We start from the raw sequence: 26295 nt of genomic DNA on the forward strand, positions 1-26295 counted from the left end.
CCTCGGTCTCCGACCTCTCGGCCGAAAGAGCGACTCCCCCCTAGTGCGCCCTAAAGCGCCCCGGATCCGAGCTCCTCTCTTCCTGAGGTGCTCGTTCGGGTCTCCGCTCGCGCGGATTCCCTCCTCCACCGCGGGCGGGCGAGACGCCCTCGGGAGCAACCCGAGGATGCGTCCACCATTCGCGGGAGCCAGACCGGAAGTCATAAATCCCCAATATTGATAAGAACACAAAGCAATCAGGCTAACAATTTGCAATGGGCACCAGTCTTGCTTAGATATTGCTGGTCAGTAATTCGAAAGCACAAAATGTTGTGGCAGGGTTGCTGTCACATAGTTAAGGCACTGATCATAGCTATGGCACTGATAAATCAAGGCACTGATAAATCAAATCGCTCTCCCAAGTTGCACCATGGGCAAAATAAGGCAATATCCCTTTGGTGATCAAAATGATCAAAGTAAACTTGATGAGTTCTTTGACGCTTTCCCGATTTCTAACAGATTTGATGCCTTAAAGTAATCTCCAGACTTGATTGCCCTAAGTAATCTCCAGACTTGAGCCATGCTTCTCCCTTTGATCCAGCTAATCATGCTATTGCTAATCCTGAGTCTTGCTCTCCTGATTTACTGCAGATTTTAGTTTCACAGACTTGCTGAAACCCGGCAGAAGATATATAGCAAATTAGAACTAGCTATTAATAAATCTTGTTTATGTAGCACTAATCAGGTTAAATATTGTAGTATAGAATCATAGATTCATAGAATCGTGGAGTTGGAAGGGGCCATACAGGCCATCTAGTCCAACCCCCTGCTCAATGCAGGATCAGCCTAGAGCTGCTACTTAAAGACTGCCAGTGAGGGGGAGCACACCACCTCCCTAGGCAGCCGATTCCACTGTTGCACAACTCTTACCATAAAAAGGTTTTTCCTAATATCCAGCTGTTCCTTCCTGCCCTTAATTTAAACCCATTATTGCGAGTCCTATCCTACAGGGACTAACATGAAATGGTCAACTAAGATAGAAGTCTGCTGTTCTAGTGGATTATCCAAAGCATTTTGATTTAGGTTCCATTAACTAGACCCATTTTCTGTTTTCCTCGAAATTCTAACTTATCAAGGAAAAACAATTATACGGTCATCCAAGTAGCAAGTTAAGCGCCACTTGTCTTTCCTTATTGGAGATACCCACTTCTAGAATCAAGATCAGAATAGTTTCCAGGTCCTTTTATACCCAAAGGCTTGTGTTGTCTTTTTTCTCAAGACCAATCCCTTGCCTTATCTTGGATAAGAGAGATTATCTGGATAATTTTAATATTGTTACTATGAGGCATTTTGTTAATTCTGATATAAAACTTCTTTCCAGAGAATTTTAGAGGTCCTGTTGGTAAATGAATGAATTTCTCATCTAAATTAATGAAGAATATTGATTCTTCTGGAAAGCCTTGAACTTCTTCAGCTGTGAAGACTAATCATGATTCTCCTCTGCTAACTGATTTAACAATACCTTCTCCCTGTTAGAAGTGTCAGAAGTGCCAGACCTTCCAGTAATAACAAGTCCCGATGAACTGAATGGTTTAGATGCTCACTATGATCTAGCAGATCCTAATTTACCTTGTTTCTTTAGATTACCATCTTCTGATCCAGAGGTGTCAAACTCAGGGGTCATTTCCTGCAGGAGCGCACAGGAGCGGAGCTCCAGCAGTAAAGAGCCCAGGGGGCAGGCACATGCAACAAGCCCCACCCCCTGCTCCCAGCAGCCCTCAGTCAGAGCAAGAAGCAGCCAGGTAAGTTGCAGAGCCCAGCCCCCCAGCCCAAAACAGTCCAGTGGCACCTTTAAGACCAAGTTTTGTTCAGGTACAAGCTCTCCCTCCTCTGCGAGGACAGATCTGCACATTCCTCCCCCCCCCCAATAGCTAGGAATCCAAAACAGTCCAGTGGAGCCTGAGCGGTGGGTGTTGCCTTCTGACACACTTCCAGTGATGTCAGGGGTGTGGCATATGCAAATAAATTATGCTAATGAATTATGCTAATGAGCTCCTGCACCTCTTTTTCTACAAAATGACCCCTGATCAAACTCATTTGTTATGAGAGCCAATGTGTTCGAGGGAGAATGCCAACTGAGAAGGATGAACACACTCTATCGAAAGACCAAAGGTTTTGTTTTTGTAAAAGTGCTCCATCGCGTCATTTATCTTGGTCTATAAATGGCCATTCAGTTCCTCAGGTGAACAACTTCCACTATCTCGGTGCCTCCTTTTCTTATAATTTGTCCTGGACAAGTCGTATTACTTCTGCTAAGAAGTCAGAATCAGCTCTCCTAAGATTCTTTTGGTAATTATGTACCTGCCGCTATCTGGGCTTTTCAGGCTAAGGTAGTTCCTTCATTACTATATGGTGTACCATTGACTACAGTCAAGGTTAACCATAAGCATTTCTCTTGTTTAATCTCCTTTCTAGATCCATTGTCCAGTCTGCCAATGTGTATTTCTGGTCCAGCCATTCATTTGGAATTTGCTGAACCATGCCTGGAGACCAAAAGCTGGGATAGCAACATTCCTCTTCAGAATGAATTTTTTTTATTCTCTAGAAGGCTGCTATCTGCTATCTAGCTAATGAAGGTTTTCGAAGCTCATGGCTAAAATTAGTCAATTATAGGCTACAGAGATTGCGCTTCGCTGTTGAGTTTTTTAACCAAATGGAATATCCCTCCGCATGTAAGCTGATTAAATCTAGCGTGCTACATTTCAATAAAGAGAGAACTGGCTGTAGAGCTCGAAGGGTATGTTGCCTACATTATTTGAGTCTCTCAACCCCAAAGACTCTACTTACTTACTGTAGATTTTTAACAGTTACTAAATATAGAATTGGCCACCAAATGAGAAGGGAGCACTCACTGGAGAAGACCCTGATGCTGGGAAAGACTGAAGGTAAAAGAAGAAGGGGCCGGCAAAGGATGAGATGGTTCGACAGTGTTATTGATGCAACGAACATGAAATTAAGCAAACTCTGGAGGATGGCAGAAGACAAGAGGGCCTAGCATGATGTGGTCCATGGGGAATGGAAAGGCACTGATGATTTAATTTGTACCATACATAAAAATGGCTGGAAAATCCTGTTTGATAAATAACCATGTTTGCCCCACTAAAAGATAATATAGTACAATAAACTTAAAAATCAAACACATCAATGTACACTGTACACTGAAAAATGCCCAGAAGTTCTTGAATGTAATTGCAAGCACAGTATCTCTTAAGATGACTGGAAGCAGATAACAAGATCACTGGTTTCACATACTGATATTGTAGTTAAATTCAGTGTTAACAAATTCATAACTAGAGTTGAGGGCAACAAGGATGGGCAAAAAAAAATCATGCGTTAGTGGACAGAGGTTGGGAGAGGAACTGCACAAACCAACACGTGACTCCAAAACTCTTGACTGTAGCTAAGAAATCCCCACCACTCCATCTATACCAATCTACAATAAACGTAGGATGGAATTTTGCAAAAACCCAACAACATAACTATTCTGCAAGAAAATTCACAAATATTTATCAGCTATAATTTGAGCACTTATATAATAAACTTTGTAAAATGTATTTCTGGTATGGGTGCACCCACCTTCTATGATATGGGTATAACTGCACATAAACATGGAATTCACTGCCACAGGAAGTGGTGGGTGCTACAAGCATGGACGGCTTCAAAAGGGAATTAGATAAGCATATGGAGCAGAGGTCCATCAGTGGCTATTAGCCACAAGGTATAGCTAGGGGCTCTGGGGCAAGTGATGCTCTGTCTTCTTGGTGCTTGGGGGGGGGGCAACAGTGGGATGGCTTCTAATGTCCTGGCCCCACTGCTGGACCTCCTGATGGCACTGGTATTTCTGGCCACTGTGTGACACAGAGTGTTGGACTGGATGGGCCTTTGGCCTGATCCAACATTGGCGTCTCTTATGTTCTTATGTTCTTATTTAGAATGTTTATTCAGAATCCTGCTTGAGGTGGCTTAAAATTAAAAACCATTAAAAAAGCCCTTTAAAAAAGGGCCGAAACAAGTCCAACAGTTTTCTTGACGACCACGTGCTCACATCACTGTTTTATTTTATTTTCCATTGTGACATCTGTTTTGGTAAAACTTCCAGTTGAAATTAATGCAAAGACTTTTTTTGCCAATAGATATGCAAACCATTAGCAAAATAACTTAGTTATACATACCTTTCTCTCCTTGTCTTTTCTAACTTGTCCTTCAAGATCAGGATCTCTTTTTTAAGAGAAAGCTGTTGGCTCTCTGCATCACGCAGTTCTTTCTTCAGGTTTTTAATTTCATTACAATGTACCACTTCTCGTTTGGATAGCTCCTCTTCATAAAAAACACTTTTCTTTTCCAAATCAGCCTTTAATTTGGTGATCTCTTGTTGATGTTCTGTGCTGCTCACTCCTGGAGAGCGACCAATTTGCTTCTGCTACAAAAAAGGGTTATCTTTGAATTAACTTTCATGAACTGAAGAACTATGAAAACATGGGTTTAGGAATAACTCTGGAGCGAGTACGTAAACAAACATGTATGCAATGGCATACTGTGGAAGTATAATTTATGTAATTAACGTAAGAAGACCCCTGGTAGATCAGACCAATGATCCAACTAGTTCAGCACTATGAAGTGGCCAACCAGTTATCTTGGAGGGCCAACAACAGGGCATAGAGGCCAAGATCTTCCTCCGATGCTGTGCACTGGTATTCAGAGGTTTATTGCTTCTGATTGAGAAAATACAGAGGCATACACTAGCTATTAATTTTCCCTCCAAAATCAACATCATATAAATCCAAAATCAAGTCTACATGGCACTAAGAAATTCTTTGCTTACATGTTTTACAAGACCTGGCACAGTTTGCAGTATTATCACTTCCTGCTATTTCAGCAGTCCATGTTACAAGATATTTACAGAATGGGGAAAAAATCAAATCATCAATGTACTCAATGCTTTACATTATTTTACACTGACATTATACGGTAAGATATCTTGGGATATCAAGGGGAAAATGGTGATGTACTGGTTGTTCATAGGGCAATGGCTATAAATCCATAGTTGCACAGAAAGGTTTTTTCTCTCTCTAGGGAAAATGATATATGAACTTGCATAACCCTTTCCTGCATTTCTGACAGAGACCTTGACAGGCAGCAATTACATTTTAAAGTGCTGAAGTCAACAAAGACTAACCTTTAGTCCTTCTAGCTCATTTTCCAGCTGTTTAGAGTACTGCTCACTTCGTTCACGCAATTTCCTGTCCTTGGATGCCTCGGCAGCTGCAGCTTCAGCATGAACTTCCAACTACAAACATTATTTTGAAAATAGTAACCATTCCTTTCCATTTTATCCTACTTTGATAGTGCATCAGAGAAACAATCCAGGTATTGCAATCAGTGTTCCCTCTGAACTGAGTCAGTGTGAGCTAGCTCACAGTTTTTTTAGCCTCCGGCTCACACATTTTTGTCTCAGCTCAGGAAGGATGGCTCCAGAGCAAACTCATTTATGCAGTAGCCAAATCGCTGGCTCGCGACTTTAATGCCAGTAGCTCACAAAGTAGAATTTTTGCTCACAGGACTCCACAGCTTAGAGGGAACATTGATTGCAATACTATACTTCAAAGACATGTTTTAGACAGAAGCCAAGGACAATTAACATCCAACTCCTAAGCACTTTACTGGTAAGTAAGTTCCACCAACTGCAAAGGGACTTACTAACAAGTAAATGTTACTTAGAACTGCATACTAAGGATCTTAATTAATCTCGTTATTAGCCCCTAGTTTCTGGCAAGCAATAGTTTTAGAGTGCAACTATATAACCATCGTCACTAAGTGCTACAGATTGTTTACTAGCTAAAGCATAGAACCATCAGTATTATTGTTGGTAGTTACTAGGCATTCTAATAGAAAAATACACATAATTTATCAACATCAAATATTAGTAATATAATAATTAATACTAATATAATGATTGTATCAAATACAAAAATATGTATGCAAACAAACGTAGGCTTAAGCAGCTGGCTCCCACTGAAAGGACACTTTCACCAGCAGGGAGGTGTATGACTTCTGCTCATTTCTCCCTCCCAGTGCAAACCCCCACAATGTGCCCAGCACTGTTTGTAGGACTTCTCTCAATCCCATGGCAGCATTTGGGGCTAAAGTGGAAAGGACAGATGTGAAGGCCCATTCCATGAGCTCCACTGCACCTGCAGTTCTCATTGGATATAAACTGCTATATTATTATTAATTATAGCAGACATAAAAGATTTCTTACTCCCTTTTATTCTGCTCATTTTTTTCATCAAATGGAACAAAAGCAGCCCACATTCTAAGGCACAATTATTGAATTCATTATCTTCCTTCTATTGGTCTACTATGTTGTAAGTTTTTATACCAAAGCAGTTCCCACAGATTTTCCAAAATAATATTAAGAACACTGAATCATTACTCAGATACTTTACAGTGTTTAGAAGTATTCATCTGAGAAGTGCAACATTTTGGAAACAAACCAACATTTTTTTTCAAAAACTTGCAAACATATATAAGAAGAGTTCATTATCCACCCATTACTACAACTCCTCAACTTTAAAAAAGTAAAAAACCCAGCAAAATAAGCTTTATTTTGAGCAAACTCTTTCCTGCAGTCACCATCCCAAAAGTAACATACTTCCTTTTTCATTCTCTCTGTTCTGCGTAGCTCTTGCCTCAAGCTTTCCACCTTTTGCATCACCACTTCCATCTCCTCTTCTTTATCTCTGACTTGACGGGTGAGTTTCTGTTTCTGTGAATGCAAGTCAGTAAGTCGCTCATTCATTTCAGAGAATTCCTGCATGGCCAGCTTCCGTTGACTGTGTGCATCTTTCAGCTCTTTGGTTTGGGTCTTTAATCTTTCGCTAGACTCAATTAGTTCCTGTAATTAAAAACAAAGCATAGCATATCCTTAATTTGCGGAATCACGTAACTAGATGAGTGTTCCAAGTTTCTATTAGAATAAACACACACTTTCTATCTCCTTTGCCAAACAACGCATACCTAAGTGTTTTTATCAAGAAAAGAAGTTGCCATGAAGATGTTAATATTTCAGCTTCACTGCAATCAGTGGACCTTCATAAACGAAATCTGAATTTCAACTAATCATAGTCCAACCTATGATCCAAGACAAATCTTTCATTACATGCAACTAATCATACAAATACACAAGGTAGCTAGCTGCATCGTAATTTAAAATACTACTGCAATAGATTTTCATGGTAATTTTAACTAGACTACATATGCATACAAAATTATTCCATAAGGTAGAGAATTTTCACATGTCCTTTAAGGCAACCAAACAGATGGCTGTATATGTAGACATCACCGGATGGCCAATATAGAAATCAAATAAGTTACATAACTGGAAGCAGAAAAAGGAGAAGTTGTATTCTCTGAGCTAAAACAAAACCAGAAGCTCACTGTGCTATAGAATAATGAATTATTAATATAAAAATTAGAATAAAGATGAAGAAAAACACCAAAACATTCATAGTGCCAAAATACAATCTAAACAACATTGATGAAACTTTTAAAATTTCTAAAGATAGACAAGAAACAAAAGTAAAAGGTGCCAGAAATAGAACCAGAAGTCAAAATGCAATGTTCCAGCAACCGGCATGTAGAGACAAAGAGAACTATTATCAGGGGTCTTGTTGTAGAAAAAGAGCTGCCGGAGCTCATTAGCATAACTCATTAGCATAACTTATTTGCATATGCCACGCCCCCTGACATCACCGGAAGTGACAGAAGGCCACACCCCCTGACATCACCGGAAGTGTGTCAGAAGGCCCGGCTACTTACCCTCCTGCTTCATCCTCATTCCCAAACGGAATGAGGATCGAAGCAGAGGGCGGGGTAAAGAAGGGGGCGGGGCTTCACCACGTGACCGCCCCGCCCCCTAGAGGTTCTCTTCCGGAGCTCCGTACCTGAGAGCTCCCCCCCGACTAGAGCCCTGACTATTATACTAACCAGTGTAAAGAAATAGAAGACAGCAACAAAAAAGAACAAGAAATCTGTTCCACAAGAGCCAAGAGTTCAAAGGGACATTTAAAGCATGATTAGGCATGTTGAAAGATCAACACAGAAATGCATTAACTGAACAGGACAAAATAAAGAAAAGATAGGAACAATACACTGAAGAATTATACAGAAGAGATGAAAGGATGATAGATTCCTTCAAAGAAGAAAGTTTTCAAAAACAACATACAAAGTGAAGTGAAAGAGAGCAGTTGGGAAAAACAAATCAGCAAGAGTAGATTGGATATCAGTAGAGCTATTCCAAGCAAAAGAAATGGAGTCCATCAAAATCTTAACCACAATATGGCAACAAATATGGAAAACAAAACAATGACCCATAGACTGGAAATATTCAATCTACATTCTAATTCCAAAAAAGGAGACATCAAAGACTGCAGCAACTATCGGACCATCGCATTAATTTATCATGCAAGTAAAATGATGCTCAAAATCTTACAACAAAGACTGTTACCATATCTGAAACAAGAAATGTCAGATGTTCAAGCTGGATTCAGAAAAGGAAGAGGCACTAGATATCATATGGCAAATTTACATTGTTTACTGGAGCATACGAGAGAATTTCAGCTTCTGATTCATAATTACAGTTTTTGACTGTGTGAGTTATGAAAAGCTATGGTTGGTTTTAAAAGAAATGGGTGGGTCACAACATCTTGACTGTTTCTATGAGAACCTATATTCTGGACAAGAGGCTACTATTAGGACAGAATATGGAGAAACAGAATGGTTTCCAGTTGGCAAAGTTGTCAGAGAAGGAAGCATTTTATCTCCCTGTCTGTTCAACCTCTATGCAGAACATATCATGGGGAAACCTAGATTAGATTTAGATGAAGGTGGAGTAAAAATTGATGGAAGAAACATTAAGAATTGGAGATATGCAAATGACACCACATTACTGGCAGAAAATACTGAAGACTTGAAATGCCTAATAAAGGTTAAAGCAGAAAGTGCACTTTAGCTGCAGCTTCATATGAACTATATAGATACATATTCATCCAATGCCTCCATGATGCCTGGACTATGTTTTCATATTATTTTCTGTCAGATTTGACATTATACTGCTGTTCTAACATACTTATCCATTGTTTGCCCTCTAACTGTTATAATTATCATCCTATCCTGAACCCACAAAGGATTTCTATATATAAATATTACTAACTACATGGAACACTTTAAAACCTGAAGTCAATCAAATAGGACCACACATTTGGCAATGCATGTAGTGCTTTTAATTATGACAGTATCACAAACATTGTTACAATGTAGATAAGGTTGGTGATATTTTTATATAGCCCAATCACTTTTTCTGTATGACTGTACTAAGGTGGCGGTCACACGCACGAGATAGTGCGGGAGGGAAGCAAGGCCATTTCCTCCGGATGAATTTGACCCGCAGTTGCGCAATCACACAGTCCTTTAAAGCTGCGGGGACAGCCCGCCACTGCATAATCAGACACAATCATGGGTGAGTTGGGTTTTTTTTTTGCCATTTGTTCCCGATGCGTCATGAGAGCGCGCTGGAGCGATCAGACAGGGGAATCTGTGGCCCGTAACAACCCGTTTGCTACTGGAGTTTCCCTGGTGTCTTTTTACTCTGCTTCTGCAGTGGAGCAAAACAGGTTGCCTATGGGTGCGGGGTGCTTCCCAGATGTTCATGTCTAATCGCACCCTTTAAATCTGCTCGGTCGGCATTCACGCCTATGGCGCGGCTAATTGTGTGTGCAATCGTGCCCTAAAATTGCTCTCTTCTGAGCTGAAATGTTCTATTACTGAAATAGATACAATTGTTTTAAAAAGGGATAGATGAAATACAATTTACCTTATTAAGATCATCCTTCTCTTGTTTGAATGCTTTGATTTGCTTCTCAAATGTTTTGATTTGTCGAGCAGCCTCTTCTAATTCTTGTCTTGCAGAACTGGCTTCTTCAAGTTGCTGTTCAAGTCGTCCAGAATCTATGAAGAAAATTGCTAAATGTTACAGGATAAAATATAAAACTTGTGGAATACTGTGGAACAGAATTAACACCTGAAAGCACCTGGGCAATATCTGGCCATTGCAGAAGGAATGGCTGGCCTCCCAGTGGTAACATTTGGTCGTCCACAACCTGTGTATAAATAGGTAAATATTGATTACAACAATGGGACTTGCCAGCAGTCCACCCTGGCAAAGGGGCTTTTTCAAAAATATGTTGTATAATTTAGGGCTACATAGCTTAATGTATATTATTCCACATTTTCACACATCAAAATCTACGTCTGTTATATTACTCTGCTTCATGTCTTCTTCCCTATGGATCAGTTGTCAATTTACTGCTTGCTGAACAGAAGAGTTTACAAGCATCCAAGCTACAACCTTCCATGAAGCAATGGAGTGCCTTACAGAAGTGGTTCCCAACCTTTTTGGTATGGTGATCCACAAGTCTAAATTTACTTCGTACAGTGACCCATCCACGGCTGGCACAAACTTTGACCTTGGCACCCATCTACTCTAGCATTCCATTTTCCATAGCGCCCAACCAGATGTTTTTGAGAAACCAGCAAACATCACACAAAGGGTGCAGCTGCCCCACCATGAACCCCAAGCTAATAGGAGTTTATCTCCTCCTCTTCCTCTGCCAGCTGGGCCAGAGCCAGAGTTTGCAGAAGTGCGCTTGGGGATGTTGAGGTTGAGGAGATACACAAAAATGGCAGATGGTGAGGAGATTAACAAAGAGAGGCTCAGTACACTACATCTCCCACAGCAGTTAGAGGAGAAAGAGGCACTGCAGGAGGCTGAGGAAGAGGTTCAACTGCTGAAGGAGCAGCACCAAGGAAAAGCCCATGCATGCACACACCAGTTTGGTGTAGTGGTTAAGTGCACGGACTCTAATCTGGGAGAACCGGGTTTGATTCCCCACTCCTCCACTTGCACCTGGGCTGGATGACCTTGGGCAAGCCATAGTTCTGATAAGAGCTGTTCTTTGAAAAGAGCAGCTTCTTTCAGAGCTCTCCCAGCCCCACCTACCTCACAGGCAATGTTCCCTCTAAGCTGTGGAGTCTTGTGAGCAAAGATTCTACTTTGTGAGCTCCTGGCATTAAAGTTGTGAGCGAGTGATTTGGCTACTGCATGAATTAGTTTGCTCTGGAGCCATCCTTCCTGGGCTAAGACAAAAATGTGTGAGCCGGATGCTAAAAAACTGTGAGCTAGCTCACACGAACTCAGCTTAGAGGGAACACTGCTCACAGGGTGTATGTTGTGGGGAGGGGAAGGGAAAGGAGTTTGTAAGCCGCTCTGAGACTCCTTTGGGTAGTGAAGAACAGGGTATAAATCCAATCTCTTCTTCTCTTCTTCTTCTCTGTCTACCCTCCAGTGTTTTTTCCATGGTATTCTGAACAGCTTCCACCTACTCTCCAACCTTTCCCCATTTCTTTCAGCTACTACCATAAAGTTACTAGCTGCACAATTGTTTCCCCCTCATTATTGTCACAAAAAAGGAGGGAGAGATGAGAATGTGAGAAGTTGGCGAGGAGCAAAGAAAGAGAAGGATGCAAAGTGCAGGCGCACCATTAGGGAGGGCTGGTCTGCAACCCACTTTCATGGACTTCATGACCCACTTTTGGGTCTTGTTCCACAGGCTGGGAAACACTGCCTTACATCACCTGGTCACCTTAGCACTGTTACACTTCAATGCCTAGCATGTAGATATATCTAGACTAGTTATTTACCATGTTTTCTCAGTGCCAATGGGAGCACCTGTCTAGTTGGAATGGTAACAATTGTCTGACCTGAATAATCTATACTAATAATAAATTACAATCCTTAGAGCAGCAACATATTAAACTGCAAAATGGCATTTAGATGGAAGTTTAATTCCCCAATATCTATGCTGATGAATTATGAATCGCATAGAAAAGAATCAGAATGAATGGTAAACTAAAATGAAGAATGGTAAGGTCCTTATCCTACATGTTTAATTTTTCTTGTGCAATTTCAGCTTCATCCATTTCCAGAAAAGAAAACATATAAAAGAAGTGACTATCTTGAATGCCGGGCTGTGTATATCTTGCCACTGTTTTTGCATTTCTTTTTAAGGGGAAGTCCTGGGAAGTTCACAAATACAGAAAATACAACCATACACCCCAAATATGGACTTGAATAACCCAGATACACAGACATAAGAAATGAGCCAAATGAAAAAAAGAACACATGGCCAGAAACAAATGTGCTTTACTATGACAAACAGATGCAGCAAACCTGCCAGAAGTATACCAGAAGACCAAACATCTTCACTGGTGACATACCCAAAGTCTTATTGATTTCAACAATGTAAATGCAGATAGCAGAACAATATTATTATTAGATTTCACCAGTTCCTTTAATTGTCTAAGCATTTTTTTAGCTGATTGCTAGTTTTCACTTACAAAACCAACCACACATGGTTTACAACATGCCATGCCAAATCACAGTAGTTATCATGATACTTTATGACAGAATATGATAAAGTACATAGTATAAAGTCAGTTTTCAGATACCATACTTTGAGATGGAATAATTAATGTTATATGTTTTAGCAAGTTAACATTATATTCAGATGGCTTTATTTCTAATGTTAACACCATTTGTGTTATGTCTTTTCTTTGTTTATTGTTTCTGTAACTACATAAAAGAATGTATTTTAGAAACCCTATATTTTAAAACAAAGTGTTATTCGCTTTAAAAGCAAACATGATTTCAAAAATGCAACTAACACATGTCAAGTATGTCACAAACTTGAGAACAAAATATACAAAAGCATATGTTTTTGTTTTATTTTTTTCTTATAAAAATGAAACTTTAATAAATCTTTAAATAGAGTATTATAGGGACTCATGCCCCCTGGATATGCTGTCCACCACCAACCCCATACAACTGGCCAAGGGGAAGTTGTGGCTATTATCCTCCATGAGGATTATCAACTTTTGCAGACTTCCAGTGCAAATTATAACTGGCACTGACTGTATGTTCCTTATACTAGGGACTAAGGACAGGTCTACTGGCCACCTAGTTCCCCAGTGAGCACATTTCATACTGTCAGATGTGGTATTGCAGACTCCTCGACTGATCGTTCTGGGGGACTTCAATATCCATGCCAAGGATACCTTGCCAGGACTGGCTCAGGGTTTTATAATCTCTGCTTTGGACCTCTAACAAATTGCAATGGGCCCAACATATGAAAGAGATCATACATTAGATTTAATTTTTTGCACTGAGCTATTGAGGGTGATGATCTGGTTTCAGGGTTAGAGATTCAACCTGCAGCATGGTCTGACCACTACTCACTTAAAGCCAAGGTGAATGTGGCTGCAACATCCCATATGAGAGGGGCCACCAGTAAAAATGGTCCATCCACAGAGGCTCATGAATCCTCCTGGGTTCCAGAACGCTCTGGGGAATTTTAGATCCCAAACACATGCTCAGCTGAGGCTTCAGTGGGAGTGTGGAAAGTGAAGCTTCCTGAAGCTCTCAACAAAGACCGGGAGGAAGAAGATCAACAAAGACCCTCCACAGGGTGCCGGTAGGGCAGTCCCCATCCCCAGTATATGTGGCCATACGTAGGGATACTCGATTAACTGTAAGCCGCTCAGAGACCCCCTGTTGAAATAAATAAATAAACAATGTTGCCTTCTATAATCATTCTTGCTTCTGGGATGTAAACCGCCCTCCTGGTTCACCATGGAACTGGGTGACCTGAAGAGGATTAGGAGACATCTAGAATGATGCTTGCAGCGAACCCTACCAAATCTGGTAGATCATGCTATACAGCCCATCAGAAGACCTACGAAGCAGTGGCGACGGTAGCAAAGAAATACTACTCTGCTACTATAGCATCAGCTAGTTCACAGCCATCCCTGTTGTTCAAGGTAGCTCAGCAACTGCTGATGTCAAAATGTGAGCCTTTATTATCAATTAGATGTTATTTTTGCCAAGTTTTTTGCTGATAAAATATTGAGTATACACTCTGATTTGGATGTCAGTTTTAACACAGGCACAACAGAAGACATGACTAATAAACTGCCTGGTCTATCCATGGATCATTTTGTCCCAGATTCTGTGATGGATGTGGACAAAAATCCTGGGATTGGTGAAGGTCACTACTTATACTCTAGATCCTGGCTGCTAAAATTATGTACGGACCACATCAACAAAGCCTTAGTACCTCTTTTAAATCAGTCACTATCTCAGGGCACGTTCTCCTGGCCAATCAAAGTGGCAGTTATCCATCTCCTACTGGTCTCTAACCTGCCCTTTCTTGTCAAAGTGGTTGAGAGAGCAGTAGCGGACCAGATCTTCTTGGATTACTCATCTACTCTAGATCCTTTTCAGTCTGGCTTCCGGCCAGACTATGGCACAGAGACTAGCTTTAGTTGACAACCTTTGTCTGAGTGTAGAAAAGGCTATGCCTCCTTGTTGCTCTTGTTGGATTTATCTGCAGCCTTTGATAAAGTAGATCATAGCATCTTGTTGAGACACTTGGAGGCAGAAGTCGGTACCAGGGGCTGTATGCTTAACCGGTTCAAATCATTCCTCACAGACAGGACTCAAAGAGTTCCTGTGGGAGACCAGTTGTCATCATTGTGGGACCTATCCTGTGGACTTCCATAGGATATAATTTTATCCCCCACATAAAGCCCTTGGGAGAAATCATTCATAGCTTTGGGGTTGGATTTCATCAACATGCTGATTATACCAAGTGCTATCCTTATCCTTATACAAATCCCCTGGTGATGTGGTAGAGATTCTGAATAACTGCCTGGCTGCAGTGTTGAACTGGCTAAGAATGAACAATTTAAAACTAAACCCTAACAAGACAGAGGTAATGCTGATTGGGCAGGTGGAGATCTTGAAAGATACTGTGTTCCCCACTTTTGATGCTTATTGAATGTCCCATCTGTTGGCTGAATCAACTCAGAGAAATCCGCCTTGAGTCCAAATGAGAAATGTAGGCTATTACTAATGCAAATAAATAAAATGGTTGCACCCAAAGGAAGGTGAGAAGAGCTCTGCTAGTGGAACAGGTATTTCCTGCCTCCCCTGGTTTTGGTAAACCTCCGTAACACTTGAAAAGCTGCTCTTGAGGGGTGGCAGACTGTCAGGAACAGAGTGGGCTGCAGCAGGAGGGACTTCAGTTCGAGTGGGAAATCATGTAATCTCACCCATACAGAAGCAGCAGTGTGTGCTGCTTGTGCAATGGCCCATTTAGACTCAACTCCAGGGAAAGCCACATTTCCATCAGCATTTAAGTACAACCCATTTTCTCAGAATTAGATGCTTGTGTCATCATCATCCTTTTAATGAACATTAAGGACCAACTCCTAAGACCACCTTCAAAAAACTCCTTAGCTGCCCAAGCCTTTGGAATACAGAAATTTTACACACAGTCCGATACACATAAAATTCTCGTATCTTTTAAAAAGTGTTTAGAAAAGTTAGATGTAGCTCAATGCCAGAAATTAACTCTCCCTGAAGTCACGAGCCCAAAAAAGTTTATATGCAGCCAGAGTGCCAAAATAAACCTCTCCTTCATGTGTCAGCTACTTTGTTCTCTGGTGTACTCTTTGCTTTACATTTTTTGCTGTATTAAAGATTCCTCAAAGTTTTCTTCTTTTTTACACAGATAACAAAATACTGTACCTTTCATCTCAAAAACTGAAAGCATATGTTAGCTTGTCATTTTACACGATTAGAGAAAGACAAAAATGCCATAACTTACTATGACCCTGCTGAGCAGAGCTTCAAATATGACATATTACTGCTGTTATTTACACCAGCAATGTTCTTTGTCACATTTTAAACTGGTTTACAGTGCCATCCTAAACAGAATTATACCCTTTTAACTCTTCCTAGGACAGCACTGTGAAGTAAAAAAAATTTCACTCAGACTCCAGTTCCCATGATCTAGTAATAAACAAACATTCATCCTGTACTTTAGGATAGCAGTTGAAATTTCATGTATAAGAAGCTATAATGCTTCCCCCGGATTTAGGTTATTCTAGCTATGACCTTTAAGGTCACAAGCAAGATAACTGGCAAGCAGAGATGACTGCAAAAAGCATTGCAAGTAAACAACATCCCAATTTTTAGCTGCTTTGGAAAAGTTCAGGCCAGCCAACCGAAGGAATCCAACATTCAGTCCTTCCTTGGACATGAGCACTTCTGGGAAAACAGACACAGACTGCTATGATGCTGCACATGTTTATTTTGTTGTGTTCAATCGGGCTTATTAAGAGGTAAGACTGCACTCTTACCAGTTTGGTGTTTGGTGTAGTGGTTAAGAGCAGTGGACTCTAATCTGAAAAACCCAGTTTCATTCCCCACACCTCCACATGCAGCCAGCTGGGTGACCCTGGGTCAGTCACAGTTCTCTCAGAGGTTTTCTCTCAAGAGCAGTTCTCTCAGAGCTTTCTCAGCCCCACCTACCTCACAGGGTGTCTGTTGTGGGGAGAAGAAGGGAAGGAGATTGTAAGCCACTCTGAGACTCCGAGTGAAGGGCAGGGTATAAATCCAACTCTTCTTTTTCAAACACACAAACACACACACACACACAATACTACACCTAATTCCAAGTAAACATGCATAAGATTGGGCTAGATGCTAAGGATTTCCAGGTGCCACTGTGGGATTGGAGGTCTTTTTGTCAGTTTTAAACAAACTGCACAAATAAGTCAAAGCTGAACTATATACGGGGCGGGGGGAGTGCTAATAAAGGAATGCAATGGCAGAAGCTACTCTTAGGGTGTGGTCAGATGGTGTGCTGGGAGCGGTTTAAATTGCTCCAGTCCCGATGCAGGGTTTTTTTAACCTGGAGAATCGTGATCCCACTCACCTCCTTGTTGCAGATCGCTGTGCAGCCACATCGCTCCCCACCATCCACACGCAGGAGCATGCGCACAGGCGGCCATCTGTAGCATTCCACTTCAACCCAACTGCTGTAACACTTCCCTTTAAACTTTTACCCTGAAACAGGCCTCCGTGCAACACCGTAGCTAGGGATTTGGGGGGAAGGGGGCTGAGGGGGGGCTGCAGCTAACCCAGCCCAGGGCATCTCACGATCCACGCTGGAAGAAGGCACAAGCACTGGATCAAGCCCTCCTTGGGTCTCCTCTCCTCTTCCAAGCCCAACCTCCAGGTCACTCGGCTGTGATGCATGTGTATGCAGGGAAGTTGGGGAAAATGTTCTTCATGCTCTCTTTCTCTCTCACACACACATTTGGGAGAGGGCACATCTTCAGGGGCGTGCGTGGCGGCTCCCTAACAAAGGCAATTGAGGGATTGTTCCCGAAGCCCCACAAGGACTCCCTGGCGGACGGCGCATCCACCCGCTCAACTCCCTCCCGGCTTTCCCTGGAGGGATCATTGTTTTGCCCGGCAGTCTGAGTGTGTAAGGAGCGGGCAAGCTGGCTTCCATTGTCAGGGCGGGAGGGGGTGTGGCGGGGAGTGAAGGGGCTAGGATTTGGGGGGGAGGGCGACTCAGGCCCCCCTTTCCGGGTCTTGCAGAAGCGCCTCCCAGGCAGGAAATGCTCCGGCTGCAGCAAGAGGCACGGAAAGTCTCTCCGGAGGTGCGCTGCGCTTCCCTCGAGCTTGTTTCACAACCGGCAGCGGCAGCAGCTCCTTTCATGGTGGGGCTTGAACTCTTTGCAATCCCTCCCCCCCGCTTCTTTGCTTTGAGCAGCTGGTGTCTTAAATGGCACTGGGGGCGGCGACGCCCGGAAAAGGCAGCAGGGCGGCCCTGAGCATAGCTGGCATGACCAGAAAGCAAGCAAGGCATGGCTGCTAGAGAGCCTCCATGTTCAAAGGAAGAAAGCAGGGTGCCTCTTTCTCCTCGTGGAAGCCTGGCCGGCTGTGGCAGGGAGAGAGGCAGGCAGGCAGGCACCCAGGAGGGAGGCGTGGTGGTGGGTGGTGGGTTTCCCCACTCAGCAGCCCTCCCCTCTAACCTCCTGGCAGCAGCAAGGACAGCCAGGGCAGCAGCAGGCAGTGTGGCATCACTGGCTGCTGGGCTGAGGGCAGCAACGTTGGGGGGAAAAGGGAACCGAGGATGGGGAGGGGTCTGTACAAACTGCGGGCCTGCCTCCATGAGATCCCGAACTCATCTAACCAACAAAACTAGGTACCATTTAAACATTGTTTTTAATAATGCGGGAGCGGAGCTCCACCTGTGCGCATACAGCCTATGCTAAAATAAAATGGCGAGCGAAGAGCAGAAGCCTCGGGGCTCCAAGTGGAAAAGGCAGCAGGGCGGCCCTGAGCATAGCTGGCATGACCAGAAAGCAAGCAAGGCATGGCTGCTAGAGAGCCTACATGTTCAAAGGGAGAAAGCAGGGTGCCTCCTCCTCCTCCTCGTGGGAGCCCGGCCGGCCGTGGCAGGGAGAGAGGCAGGCAGGCAGGCACCCAGGAGGGAGGCATGGCAGTGGGGGGCGGGTGTCCCCATTCAGCAGCCCTCCCTTCTAACCTCCCAGCAGCAGCAAGGACAGCCGGGGCAGCAGCAGGCAGCATGGCATCACCGGCTGCTGGGCTGAGGGCAGCGACAGTGGGGGGGAAGGGGAACCGAGGATGGGGAGGGGCCCGTACAAACTGCAAGCCTGCCTCCGTAAGATCCCAAACTCATCTAACCAACAAAACTAGGCACAGTTTAAACATTGTTTTTAATAATGCGGGAGCGGAGCTCCGTCTGTGCGCATACTGCCGACACTAAAATAAAATGGCAGGCAAAGAGCGGAAGCCTCGGGCTTCTGAGTGGAAGTGGCTCGACACTGCAGGAGCGATCAGATGTCAGAAAAGTGTGGCTAGAATAGGAGAATCAGGAAAACACTACTTGGGGACCTGGTAACAAAATACTCCGTTTTAAAGGGGGATTGAGCCGGAAAGCGACGGCTGGGGATGGTACGCAGATGTTGGGTGTGTGAACGTGGATATAAAATCCGTTACTGAAGCGTGCCGAAGCAGACTAAATGGCCTGTCTGAATGAACCCTTAGAAAGCAATGCAATGGCAGAGGCAATTCTTAGAAATAAGATAAGGAGTCTGGTTTTGAGATACCGAACACTCCAATAAATTTATGGTCCTATGTACATCTTTCCCAGTAGTCATGTATGGCTGTGAGAGTTGGATCATAAAGAAGGCCGAGTGCCGAAGAACAGATCCTTTTGAATTATGGTGCTGGAGAAGACTCTTGAGAGTCCCTTGGACTGCAAGGAGATCAAATCAGTCAATCCTAAAAGAAATCCACCCTGACTGTTCCCTGGAAGGCCAGATACTGAAGCTGAAGCTCAAATACTTTGGCCACCAAATGAGAAGGGAGCACTCACTGAAGAAGACCCTGATGCTGGGAAAGATTGAAGATAACAGAAGAGGGGGACGGCAAAGGATGAGATGGTTAGACAGTGTTACCGATGCAAGGAACATGAAATTGAGCAAACTCCAGAGGACAGCGGAAGACAGGAGGGCCTGGCGTGATGTAATCCATGGGGTCGCGAAGAGCCGGACTCGACTGTGTGACTGAACAACAATAAAAATATCTTTCCCTTCTGATTACAGAACAGAGTTACCTCAGTTACCCAAGGCAACAATTTCAACCTTATGGAATACTTACCACTTTGTAGCTGGTTACAAAAAAACTCCTATTTAATGTGATACAGATAAAACTGATGCTGGGAAGGCAATTTTGAAGTTAAAGTAAGAAAATACCATGCAGGAAATTCAATATGTATAACATTAAAGAGATAAAAGAAAACTTCCACCTGAAAAGATTAAAATAATCTCCTATTTTAGCACATTCCAGATGCAGAAGTGCTATCAAAAACTACCTCTTTACTGTCCAATAGAAGAGTACAGGTGCACAAGATAAGCTTCTAATTTTCTACGCATTCATTTCAATCTGCCTCTTGGAGTACATGTTTCTCTTTCAACAAAAATTTCACAAGAATCCTCAAGAACTAGAAGACAAATTTCAAGAATCAGAAATCGTGTCTCTAAATCTTGAATTTGTACAATGATTTTGATCAAAACGTAAAAGCCATTTCTTAGAACAAGTATGATTCACCCCAGAACAGTATATTAGCCATACATTTCACTTAAGCCTTTATACCTGGAAATCTGATTCACAAAAGAAACCAAATCTGATTATAAACTCTTCCATGACTATCCTAACAAAAGTTGGAATGCCAGAGTTATTCAGCGTAGGTTTTTCCATCTACAGTTATTTTGGACAGAAAATACATTCCTGTACCACTGTGCTCCCAGAAAAACAGCTACATTTTAAAGTATTCTTTTAAAAATTCTCTAATAGGATGATATTATCTTCCGATTTAATTCCAACTCCACAGCCAAACCACAGACACACTTTAAAATGCCAAGAAAACTATGAGTTAGTTGCCTCACTATTTATTTAAACCTTTGTTTCTAGCAGGTAAGTATGATTACAATCAGAATTGTGATCACAAACTCTTTATGTCTCAAATATCAAGAACAAATATTAACTCAAAAAGAGTACAGGCTCCAAGAACAACAGATGCAGGGATGATGGGGATGAATAATTTAATTCCATACACACACAGGGAATAATATCAAACTCGGTTTACAAATATTGGCAAGATCCCAATCTTTACAGCCACATCCATGTGTTCACAAAAACAACTGGAAAAACCTTTATGGAATTCTTAATAGCCTCGCTGCCCCTGATTAACTAAGTGCATTATGGGGCTGACAGTCACAGCTTGAAAAAGTGCTACTGTGTAGTGTGCCTGTTGCTGAGGATGAAGTGGCCACTAAAAATGATTACACAAATATACAATATCTACCTCTGAGAATGTGCATAAAGAAGCCATTTGAACCGTTGTAAGTGGGACATCTATGCCAAACAAAAAAAATGCATAACTGCAAGTACCAGCATATGAGTATTTCCTGAATATATATCCAAGACACAGAGGAAGCTGAAGCACAGAATGAAACTTCTACAGCTCTATTATAGTGAATGGATAGCCCAAGATTCAGTCTGCAACAGAGTGGACCTCTCAGACTGAGAGAGACTGAGTCTAAAGAGCTCTTCCTTTACTTGCATGTAAAGAGCTAAGAGCGTGATTTTTTCCTATTATGGCACACAGCAACTTCACGCCTTCACAATGTATCTGGTACCTGAGACAATCTGCCGTAATTCCAAGCAAAGTGGTCAAGCTGAGGTGAACTGTCAGTGTCTCATACATGTGGCCAAACTGGGAAACCACAACCACAGAAGTACACCAGTTCAAAGAGACAGGTGCATTATAAGCCAAGAAGAAGTACATAATAAGAGCCCTGTTGGATCAGACCAGTGATCCATCTAGTCCAGCATCCTGTTTCACACAGTGGCCAACTTGTTCCTCTGGAGGTCCAACAACAAGGCCTAGATACCACTCTAATGGCAGAAAGTGAAGAGGACCTAAAGAGCCTCTTGTACACAGTGAAAGAAGAGAGCACAAAAGTTGGCTTGAAACTCAACATCAAAAAACTAAGATCATGGCATCCAGCCACATCACTCTTCGGCAAATAGAAGGGGAAGTCATGGAAGCAGTGACAGAATTCACATTCCTGGGATCCAAGATCACTGCAGACAGTGACTGCAGCCATGAAATTAAAAGACGCCTGCTCCTTGGGAGGAAAGCTATGGCCAACCTAGACAGCATAATAAAAGGTAGAAACATCACCCTGCCAACAAAAGTCTGCATGGTCAAAGCAATGGTATTCCCAGTAGTCATGTATGGCTGCAAGAGTTGGATTATAAGGAAGGCCGAGCGCCGAGGAATAGATTCTTTTGAACTATGGTGCTGGAGAAGACTCTTGAGAGTCCCTTGGACTGCAAGAAGATCAAATCAGTCAATCCTAAAAGAAATCCACCCTGACTGTTCCCTGGAAGGACAGATACTGAAGCTGAAGCTCAAATACTTTGGCCACCAAATGAGAAGGGAGCACTCACTGGAGAAGACCATGATGCTGGGAAAGACTGAAGGAAAAAGAAGACGGGGACGGCAAATCAATGCAACGAACATGAAATTGAGCAAACTCCGGAGGACGGCGGAAGACAGGAGGGCCTAGCATGATGTGGCCCATGGGGTCGTGAAGAGTCAGACTCGACTGTGTGACTGAACAGTCACCAGAACTTCACACAGTATTCCAAATGAGGCCACACCATTGACCTATATGAGGGCATTATAATACAGGCCATTTTATTTCAATCTCTTTCCTAATAGTATGCAACGAAAGTTTGCCTTTTTCAGTACTGCAGCACCAAGATCTAAGTCTCAGTAAATTCAGATGTAATTAGCCTATAAACTGGGATTTTTTGTTCCAACGTGCATCACCTTATGCTTACCAACACTGAACTTAATTTGTCCCATTGTTGGCCCATTCACCTAATTTATGAAGATCCTCCTGGAGCTCTTCACAATCATGCTTGCTTTTTACCATCCTGAATATTTTGTGTCATCAGCAAACATGGTCGCTCAACTACTTACCCCTAGTTCTAGATCATTTATGAATAAATTAATTAGTACCAGCACCAACACCAATAGTGATCCTTGTGGGACCCCACTGCTTACTTCCCTCCATTGTGAGAACTCTCCATTTATTCCTACTCTCTGCTTCCTGTCATTTACCAATTTTGAGTTCATAAAAGAATCCATGCTCTTATCCCATGACTGCTACGTTTATTCAGAAGAAATTATTGAGGTACCATGTCAAAAGCCTTTCGAAAGTCCAAATATATAATGTCTACTGGATCACCATTGTTTACATTCTTCTTCACTTTCTCAGAGAATTCCATATGGTTGGTGAGGCAGTATTTCCCTTTGCAGAAGTCATGGTTCCTCTTTGTGCCTAATAATTCTATCTTTAATTACAGTTTCTACTAAATTGCCTGGGATACATGTTAGGCTAACTGGCACGTAATTTCCTGGTTCCCGTCTTGACCTCTTTTTAAAAATTGATGTAATACTTCCTACTCTCCAGTCTTCTCGTACAGCGGCTGAATTTAGTGATAGGTTACATAAATGAATTAGTAGATCAACTGTTTCACATTTGAGTTCCCTAAGAACTTTTGGTTGTATGCCATCAGGACTTGGAGACTTATCAGTTTTTAATTTCCCCAACAGGTCTAGAACTTCATCTCTCATCACCTCAGTTTGACTCAGTTCTTCAGACTCCCTTCATTTTCCACAGTGAACACGCCCTCACTTCTGCAGGAATATACCACATACCCTGCAGTTGTGGACAGGTTCACATTGGGACCACACAGTGTAGCATCCAGACAAGAATAAAAGAACATGAAAGACACTGCAGACTTGGCCAACCTGAAAAATCAGCAGTGGCTGAACATAGCCTAACTCAAACAAGACACAGTAGCCTATTCCCAGACACTGAAATGCTGGACAACACATCCAATTACCATGTCAGATTACACAGGGAAGTCATTGGAATTCATAAACATAAACACAATTTCAACAGGAAAGAAGAGTTTAAAAATAAATAGGGCATGGTTTCTTGTTCTGAAAAACACAAAATGCTCTAAATCTTACAACAGCACTACAGATAAGATTAGAATTTCAACAGCCAATCCATATGCAAAAGAACCTCCTCAGGAAAGCTCCTCCATTAGCATGTCACAGCCTGGGTAACTCCTACAAGACAATGACTCAGCCCTACCCCACCTTCCTGAGATCTAAATTACCTCCCTACCATTTGTCTTCTCACATTGACACAGAGAGCATCTTTCTGTGTCATACCTCTGAGGATGCCAGTCACAGCTGCTAGCGAAACATCAGATACTTCAATGCCAAGACCACGGCCATACAACCCAGAGAATCTACAGCAACTAGTGAAGGATTTTGCTAAAGTAGGAGGAGCAAAAAGGTCAGCAGTGAGGCTCTGAAAAGCTCTGTTTTCTCTTCAGCAAGTGGTATGCAGGAAAGTTTCTATTTATTATTGCTAATAGCTATTGATAGACTATGCTCCATGAACTTGTCCAATCCTTTTTTTTTTTTTAGCCACTGCCATCATCACAATGTCTGGAAGCAAATTCCACAAAGTAATTATTGTACTATGTGAGGTAGTACTTCTTTTGTCAACTTGCAGTCATAGGTTGATTAATTTTCTTCCATCATATCAGAAGGAAGAAAAATTACTTTCTATCCACTTCCCCAAACATGCACAAATTTCTCCATCCCACCCCCATCCTCCAAGTAAGCATGCTTCTAAATTCAGAAGCCGCTTTATCCTATTCCAGCGATTTTGAACAGGAGCCATAAAGCCTCTTCAGAGGGTGATTTTCAAATCTTGGGGAACATTCAGAACTTCAGATGGCAAAAGGAGGACATTTAAGATTTTAGGCAGTGTCTCCTCACCACTTGCAAGGCTTCCTGCAACAAGAGGAGAGTTCTTTTATATTACTTAGTGCCCTGAAGACAGAGTCACAAGTTTCTCCTCAAGTCCCTTAAAAAGTGCTACACAGCAAACAGGAACCAAAACTAACACTAAGAAGCTGGCCAGTGGCTATCAGGCACAAGGGTTTCACTGAATGAATGCCTGAGATCTGAGTATTATATGCATACATCACAAATGTACCTATATAAATAAAATCATAAACTCTGGAGTCCTATTTTGCTGCAGCTCTTTTGTACGGTTTATTCCTGACCCTCCTTCCCCTACATAGACCCCACAGCCTCTCCTCCTCCTGAAAATCCACCTGGCTTTCCCACACCATTACTTACCTTCCAGATCATCCCCCTCACCTAAGCCTTTTGCCCAACTGTCCAGCTGTTCGCCCCACTTGCTCTTTTCCTCACTAACTCTCCTTTCCCTCTCACATCTCCATAGTTTCTACTTCCCTCCTCTGTCATCTGCTCGCTAACCTTTCTCGGTTCTTACCAACCCTAGCCTGACTAGCCCCATTGTGTAGAACCTTTGAACCACATATAGCAGAACCACCAACAGGAATTCACAAATAGTGTAACATTGATAGAACATGAACAGAGTCAGGACCTTGCTCAAAAACACAGAACAAAAAACGTAAAAGTACAAGAAGGCGGATCCTTATTCTCTAATGTGAATGGGATTTTAAAAACAAAAGCAGAACTAGCAATTAGTTAAAAATTACATTTTACCAACAGTCTAACTAAAAAGCATTTTCTCCTAACTGATGGTGCTCCCCCTCAAAACAAACAACAATAAAACACAAACCAAAATATTTTAAGGCTGGACTTACCGGTCACCTGTTTTTTCAGCTTTTCAATTTCTTCTTTTAGGGTTTTAATTTCTAAATCTTTGCTTGCTGTTAATGGACCATCTACAGTTGAATAATGTAGAGCCTGGACTGTCTGTGTAGACTCTTTTCATAAAAAACAAAAATAGAAAAATTAGACTTCAGTAGCACGTGAAGACTTTAGTGTCAAAGGTCTGACATCTTGAGACCTTTTCCAATATAATGTAGTTCCCAAGGAAAGCCCAAGGCCTCACAGGAAACCAAGAAAAAAGATCTCTGTCACACTTGTGCGGAGGGGGAGCTTTAATTAATTTATTACAGTTTTCCAACATTTTCCACTCTCCAGATTAGGGTTGCCAGGTCTGGGATGGAAAATACCTGGAGACTTTGGGGGCGGATCCGGGAGAGGGGAGGGGCCTCCATATGGTACAATGCCACGGAGTCCACCCTTCAAAGCAGCCATTTTCTCTAGGGGAGCTGATATCTGTCAGCTGGAGATAAGTTGTAAAAGCAGGAGATCCCCAGGCCCCACCTACTCCAGATCATTTGGACTTCATACTCTCTGAATGGCTATTAGCCACATGGTATAGATAGGGGCTCTGGGGCAAGTGATGCTCTGTCTTCTTGGTGCTTGGGGGGATCAACAGTGGGAGGGCTTCTAATGTCCTGGCCTCACTGGTGGACCTCCTGATGGCACCTGGTATTTTTGGCCACTATGTGACAGAGTGTTGGACTGGATGGGCCTTTGGCCTGATCCAACATTGGCGTCTCTTATGTTCTTATGTTGTTATGAGATGAGCGCATCCTGAAGTTGAGAAATCAGCCTTCACGGCCCCCATTCCTGGTGAAGGAAACTCTATGAAAATAAGCACTAGGTTGTATTAAGAGTTCCTATTACAGGAAGAAGCAGAATACTACATGTACTGTCTCTCAGTGTAAAAGATTTTTTGTTTCATCAAGCT

At 42.4% G+C, this 26295-nt stretch overlaps 1 protein-coding gene across 1 annotated transcript in view; it reads right to left on the minus strand.

The window, feature by feature from the left end:
* Nucleotides 1-26295, minus strand: part of CDC42BPA (CDC42 binding protein kinase alpha) — a 194836-nt gene that overhangs the window by 89864 nt on the left and 78677 nt on the right. The window contains exons 11-15 of the mRNA XM_015413743.1: nucleotides 25337-25459; nucleotides 9911-10044; nucleotides 6692-6934; nucleotides 5216-5326; nucleotides 4212-4459 (exon numbers count right to left, since the gene is read on the minus strand). Coding sequence (XP_015269229.1) covers nucleotides 4212-4459; nucleotides 5216-5326; nucleotides 6692-6934; nucleotides 9911-10044; nucleotides 25337-25459 — 859 coding nt within the window. The remainder of the gene's footprint in view (nucleotides 1-4211; nucleotides 4460-5215; nucleotides 5327-6691; nucleotides 6935-9910; nucleotides 10045-25336; nucleotides 25460-26295) is intronic.

The sequence above is a fragment of the Gekko japonicus genome, unplaced genomic scaffold (assembly GCF_001447785.1).
Source record: "Gekko japonicus isolate JY-2015 unplaced genomic scaffold, Gekko_japonicus_V1.1 scaffold710, whole genome shotgun sequence".
In the NCBI taxonomy this organism is placed as follows: domain Eukaryota; kingdom Metazoa; phylum Chordata; class Lepidosauria; order Squamata; family Gekkonidae; genus Gekko; species Gekko japonicus.